The 6,564-nt window shown below is 55.5% G+C and overlaps 1 protein-coding gene across 1 annotated transcript in view; it reads left to right on the top strand.

Moving 5' to 3' along the window:
• The window catches only part of SLC6A13 (solute carrier family 6 member 13), a 38,160-nt gene extending 31,596 nt beyond the window's left edge, over window positions 1-6,564 (top strand). The window contains exons 9-15 of the mRNA XM_026447795.1: window positions 609-733; window positions 2,628-2,740; window positions 3,065-3,202; window positions 3,954-4,056; window positions 4,555-4,655; window positions 5,639-5,809; window positions 6,115-6,564. Of these exons, the coding sequence (XP_026303580.1) occupies window positions 609-733; window positions 2,628-2,740; window positions 3,065-3,202; window positions 3,954-4,056; window positions 4,555-4,655; window positions 5,639-5,809; window positions 6,115-6,237 (874 nt within the window). The 3' untranslated portion in view covers window positions 6,238-6,564. The remainder of the gene's footprint in view (window positions 1-608; window positions 734-2,627; window positions 2,741-3,064; window positions 3,203-3,953; window positions 4,057-4,554; window positions 4,656-5,638; window positions 5,810-6,114) is intronic.

Here is a 6,564-nt window from a genome sequence, read left to right as displayed (position 1 = left end):
TGGCACCTCCTGCCTCACAGACCATCTCAGGACGGGATTCCCAGTGAACTCAAGAATGGGAGGCTGGTGTTCTGTCCCCGTTGTTCTCTCCTTGCCTACCTGGTTTGTGCTCAGAAAATTTAAGCCGATTTTAATACAAGCTGAAACATAGCTGAAATGAAATCATTCTTGTGCATCTCAACATTGAATTTAGGTGACTAAGAGTTATTTCTCGTTTGGGATTACCATGTCTCTAGCCCTGTGTAGGCATGCCAAATGGGATCATGGCCGAGTGGTAGCGTCCCATGAGGTGTGGACCAGGATGGCAGAGGGGCGGCTGTGTGGCAGTTTGACACATCTAGATTCATGTTTTACTCCCCTGGAGCCTCATGCTTTTAGGACTACCTTGATTTATTCCATGCCTGGGCTGGTGGGGCCAAGGAGTGTCAGAGGAGAGCCCGTGCTATGCGTGGTCCTCTGAATTCTGCCAGGTAGCCCTGCTCCGGCTTCCGTGAAGGGGCCAGGACAGTGTCCGTCAGGAGGGGCTGTGCTCCCAGACAGGAGGCAGGAGAGGTTGCAGCCCTGTACTGATCCTGCCGTTCCACCCTCTCCTCACCCCTGCCCCACAGGGACTGCCTCGCCCTCTGCTTCCTCAACAGCGGCACCAGCTTTGTGGCCGGCTTTGCCATCTTCTCCATCCTGGGCTTCATGTCTCAGGAGCAGGGGGTGCCCATTTCTGAGGTGGCCGAGTCAGGTGAGTGTTTCTGGGGAGGCCCGGAGGCAGGGAGCCTGGCTCAGACCTCTGGCAGCCAGGGTTGAGAGGCGTTTCTGCTGTGTCGCCTACACTCCGGGTGAGCTCCGGCCACCATTCAGTGGTTGCGTTCTGGGATGGTTTGGGGGAGAACTGCAACAGTAATTCCAGCTTTAAAGAGGAGGGATGCAGTGAACATTTTTCTTCCCATCCTTGGCTTCCAGTTCATTACCCTGGAGGCAGCCAGTGTTATCTATTTCGTGTTTATCCTTCCAGAAATAGTTTAGAAATATATGAGAAAAAATATATATACAGACGTATACATGTGATACATATTACTATTTCTATTTCTTGCCTCCTTCTTAAAAAACCAAATGATAACATACTATATACACTATTCCGTACCTTGTCTCATTTTGTTCATTTTAAAATGAATCTCAAGGGAAAGTGTCTATTAGCATATAGAGTTTCCCCCGTTTGTGAGTGACTGCCTTTCCGCCATGCAGTGCTGTCGTCGCTGCTTTCAAATAACATCAAGGCTTCCAAATAACACCAGGCTCTGATCTGAATAAGCCGTAAAATATTTCTCTTGCTCACCTACTTTTGCCCTGTGACAGGATGATTTTTTACCATGGCATTCAGAAGCATGCCTGGGCCACACCGGATGCCAAGCCCTGGGCGGGGGAGGTCTGGGATTCTCACTGAGAGGGATAGTCTCTCTCTCTCTCTTTTTTTTTTTTTTTTTAACTTTTTGAGACAGAGTGTTGCTCTGTCACCCAGGCTGGAGTGCGGTGACCTGATCTTGGCTCACTGCAACCTCCGCTTCCCGGGCTGAAGTGATTCTCGTGCCTCAGTTTCCCGAGTAGCTGAGATTACAGGTGTGCGCCACCACGCCCGGCTAATTTTTGTATTTTTAGTAGAGACAGGGTTTCACCATGTGGGCCAGGCTGGTCTTGACCCCCTGGCCTCAAGTGATCCACCCACCCCAACCTCCCAAACTGCTGGGATTATAGGCATGAGCCACCGTGCCTGGCCCATGTCTCACTTTCTAAGTGTGGACTGTATGCCAGGTGCTGGGTGAGGCACTCTGCTTGTACTATGCAACGGAAATGTGTGGGGCAGGCCCTGCACCATCCCCGCCTCACCAGTGTGGGAGCTGGGACTGGCAGACGCAAAAGACCTTCAAGGTCACAGTGACGCTCTTCACTTTTCAGAGGAACTTCCCATGGGTAGACCCAGGCTCTGTTATGTGCCTTTTTTCCTGCCACATGAGTCAGTTGAGAGAAGCATTCACGAACTGCGAGGATGTGGGTCAGCAGCACTCTGCAATCAGTGCCAGTGTCGTCGTAGGGTGACAGAAAGGGCTCCAGGCACAGAGGTGGTGAACTGGAGGCTCCAGGCCAAACCTGGCCTTGGAGCAATTTTCTTTGGTACCATCTACATTCCTTACAAATACAACAAAACATTGCTAGCAGCTGGGGCCTGATCGCTCCGCTTCTCACCAGGCCCTGCCACCTCCTTGTGTTTTGCACCGGGTCTGCTTCACACATGTCTATGGCCTGCTGGCTTCTGAGCTCATTCGAGGCTTGAAACCTCAGGTCTGTACAATAGATCTGGAGATCTGGAGTCCTTTTAGGCCCACAGCCCTTTACACCAACCATCTCTAAATTTTGTTCTTACCAATGAGAATGCAGCGAGAGGTACCTTGGAAATCCAAGAGCCAGGTGGAGGTTGGGGTGGCTTCTCCTGGGTGAGGATGGTGGTGGTGATAGTAACTTTGGGGGGAAGTCTCCTCTAGCTCCTGGTGTTCCATGGTCCCACACTGGGAAGCCGTGGGTCACACACGGCCTGGAGCTGGCCCAGGCACTGGCCCGTGTTCCTCTGCTCCTCGTCGTAGGCCCTGGCCTGGCTTTCATCGCTTACCCGCGGGCTGTGGTGATGCTGCCCTTCTCTCCGCTCTGGGCCTGCTGCTTCTTCTTCATGGTCGTTCTCCTGGGGCTGGATAGTCAGGTATCAAGAGGCAGCCGCTCAGGGGCTGAGAGATGAGTAGGGGGTGTGTGCTGGGGAGGAGGAGCCGTGGGCATGTGGTTGGACTTTATGCCCCAAGGGCCCGTAAACTAGCTGGGGTCTGGGTGAATGTCAGAAGTGGATGCCCTTTCGGGGACACAGGGGAGCTTGGGGGTGAGTCCTGACCTCACCAGGCGAGGACAATAGCTCTGGGGACCTGAGAGAGTGAGGCTGGCAGGGCTGATCCTGGGAGCGAGAAGCCAGCGCTCATGGACAGGGCGTCTCGGGAGCTCTCCTTCCCTGCAATCCCTTTGCCCTCTCATCCAGTTTGTGTGTGTAGAAAGCCTGGTGACGGCGCTGGTGGACATGCACCCTTGCGTGTTCCGCAAGAAGAACCGGAGGGAAGTCCTCATCCTTGGAGTATCTGTCGTCTCGTTCCTTGTAGGGCTGGTCATGCTCACGGAGGTGAGGGCCTGGGAGGCGGGGGAAGACTGGGGAGGAGGAGCCGAGTGACAGCTGCTACCTGTCAGTGAGGCAGATACCCTGGCTTCGGGTCAGGGCAGGTCTTCTGGGCTTCCGGACACTAGGACTCCCTCTTTTCCCCATCCCAGGAACGACAAAGTAGGCAGGTCCCTCCTCTGGCCTTTGGGCATGGACCACCCACCTCCAGGGATGGGTGAGGAGCCATTTGGCTCCCCAGTAAGTGAAGAGGTATGTGGAGCGTTGGATTGGGAGAAGCTGCCTCTCCAGCAAGATCTGGTGATTTCCCAGGCAGCTGAACCAAGTTCTGTGTACAAACTTCAAAGCGAGGAAGGGAGCCCTGGGGCTGGGTAACGTTCTGTGTGCCGTCTCAAGGGAGAAGGAGGGAGACAGAGCTTGTCAGCTTGACAATATCAATGACAGCTCTTATCCTGATCCTTTCCGCAGAGAGTACACTCTGTGTCTTGGGCTTCGGGGCCAGTCCCTAAGTGTTCTCAGACATAATCTCGCAATCGCTGTCTTATTTCATCTATCTTCTGTCTCAAAACAATAATAAAAATAATTAGCGTCTCACATCCGCCTCGTGCTTTACGCCTTACAAATGACTTTTATGATCCGTCTCCTGTGATCCTCACCAGCTCTGCTCTGTGCCTCCACCGTGTGACGCTCAAGGGCGTAGGAGGGAATCTGTTTCCACTGGATGAAGTTCTTTTTACAGCACTCTCCTCCCGTGCAGGGCGGGATGTACGTGTTCCAGCTCTTCGACTACTATGCGGCCAGTGGCATGTGTCTCCTGTTCGTGGCCATCTTTGAGTCCCTCTGTGTGGCTTGGGTTTACGGTGAGTGACTCCTCCCCTAGGTCCCCGCATCCGCCCCTTGTCTAAGGATCTCGGGGCCCTTAGACACGAAACAGACATCCACTGCTCACACTTACCTTTTCCTGGGGACGCCTCCCTACCCAACCTCAAAAATCGGGCAAATCCTAAATTGCTGCCTTTGGAAGGCCCCCCAGAAGCTGCCTCGCCCACAGTCTGGTTAGAGCTGTACCTAGACCGCCTCAGGTGGGCCCGTATCCCTCCCCGTCCAAATGTTTTCCGCTTTTGACAACCTGGACGATCAGGAAGTGACTACCCGTCCCCAGGCCAAGGCCTGCTTGCTGCTGTTTATGCCTGTGAGAGCCGGGGAAGCGCTTTCTCCCAGCAACGATTTGAACAGACAGCGGTGATGCCGTCTCTTCATGGCGCCCGCCCGTTCTGGTCTGTTTGTGGCCCCCTCCTGATGTTCTGGGTGCCGAAGAATGACTCCCTCCCGCTTCCTCCTCCTTTTCTCCACGGTAGGAGCCAGGCGTTTCTACGACAACATCGAAGACATGATTGGGTACAGGCCGTGGCCTCTTATCAAATATTGTTGGCTGTTCCTCACGCCAGCTGTGTGCACAGTAAGCTCATTTCAGGGATACAGTCGGATGAAGGGAGGGAGAGACGGTGGCCAGCAGGGTAGGGAAGCCGTGAGCCCGGCCATGGACTTCTCCCTAGGAAATGAAAATCATCTCAGGCTTTCACTCATCCTGCTTGTGGATTCTAGAAAACTACAGCAAGATAGATTCTTCCTTTCCATGTCACAGAAGGATAAACTGAGGTCCAGAGCTGTCAGGCGGTCTGACCAGCACCACAGTGTGAGTCTAACGTCACAGGCCAGGACTGAACCCGGGTGCACCGGACGGCTCATAATATTCTAATCACCACAGCAATGGTAAAAGCGGCCGGTACAGAGCACTGACTGGGTGCTGGGCCCAAGGTGCTTTAACACGTATTCACTCATGTCATCTTCGCAAGAGCCCCATAAAGGAAGTGCTGCTGTTGCACTGGTGTTACAGATGAAACTGAGGTTGAAGAGGTTGTTAAGCCACTGGCCTGAGCTAGAAAGTTGCAGAGAACTGGGATTCAACCCCACGCAACCGGGCTCCAGAGTGTGAGCCTGAGAGCACAACAGGCCGCTGCCTTTGGCTGTATCTCTTTGTGTCAGCCGTTCCCAAGCCCCCACCGTGTGCAGGATAAAACTGAGGGGCAAAGGGAGATCGAGGCATGGCCTCTACCCTCGAGGTACTCACACCCCAAACTCACGATGCAGGAGGGGAGGGAAATACCTCACAGCACGCAGTGGGCACACGATCACGTCCTAACTGGGAGTCAGCTGCACGTAGAGGTGCCCAGGGGCACAGGGGCCCTGGGTGACAGAGTCCACTGCTGGAGGGTGTGGGTTTCGGGCAGTGTGGCTGGAGAAGGTTGGAGGCTGCTTGGCCCAGAAGAGCCTAGGGGGAATCCAGGCTTGGAGGGTGATTTCTTCCAGGCTGCTGGGGGTGGGGAAGCTGAGGGCACAGGGCCCCGCCCCCCAACCCCTTTCTCTTCTGTTCCCCACCAGGCCACCTTCCTCTTCTCCCTGATCAAGTACACTCCGCTGACCTACAACAAGAAATACACGTACCCGTGGTGGGGCGATGCCCTGGGCTGGCTCCTGGCTCTCTCCTCCATGGTCTGCATTCCTGCCTGGAGCCTCTACAGACTTGGCACCCTCAAGGGCCCCTTCAGAGAGGTAGGGCCTTTGTGGGCAAGAAGCAGCCCGAGGGGCTGGGAGGCTTCGCAGGTGCTGACAGGCGGACGGCCAGCCAGGGTGCACACAGTTGTATGGAGGGGCCCGTGGGCCTAGCCTGGGTGTCAGGGAGCGATAGAGGGGCCGCTGAGAAGTCTCAGGAAGAGACAGGGTGACTCCCAGACAGGAGCTGTGATGACAGGAGGGCAGGTTTCTGTGTGAGGAGGCAGGCGGATGTTGGTGATGAGGGAAGCTGGCAGACCTGCCCCCACTCTGCCCCCTGACAGCCACCTCCGCGCTCCCTGCAGAGAATCCGCCAGCTCATGTGCCCAGCCGAGGACCTGCCCCAGCGGAACCCAGCAGGACCCTCGGCTCCCGCCACCCCCAGGACCTCGCTGCTCAGACTCACAGAGCTAGAGTCTCACTGTTAGGGGGCAGGCCCTGGGGTGGTGCCTGTGAGCCTGGCCGTGGGGATGGCCGCAGAGGGGACAGGGCAGAAGCAGCCGCGTGTGCTTCCCTGCCCCCCACCTGGAGTGGATAAGACAAAAGGGGTGTTTTGGAATCCACTGCTGAGCTGGAGGCCTCCCACTCCAACTTTTCAGCTCGGGAGTTGCTGAACAGATGTGCAAGGCCAGTGCCAAGAGCGCCCCTCTGAGACCCTTGGGAAGCTGGGTGGGGGCTGGTGGGGGGGGCGAGACTGTTGCTGGCTTCGGACCCTCTCACCCTTCATTCCATTAAATCCACATTCTTCCCGCTGA

Source organism: Piliocolobus tephrosceles, chromosome 10, assembly GCF_002776525.5.
Source record: "Piliocolobus tephrosceles isolate RC106 chromosome 10, ASM277652v3, whole genome shotgun sequence".
NCBI lineage: Eukaryota > Metazoa > Chordata > Mammalia > Primates > Cercopithecidae > Piliocolobus > Piliocolobus tephrosceles.
This window is presented reverse-complemented; position numbering and strand designations above follow the sequence as displayed.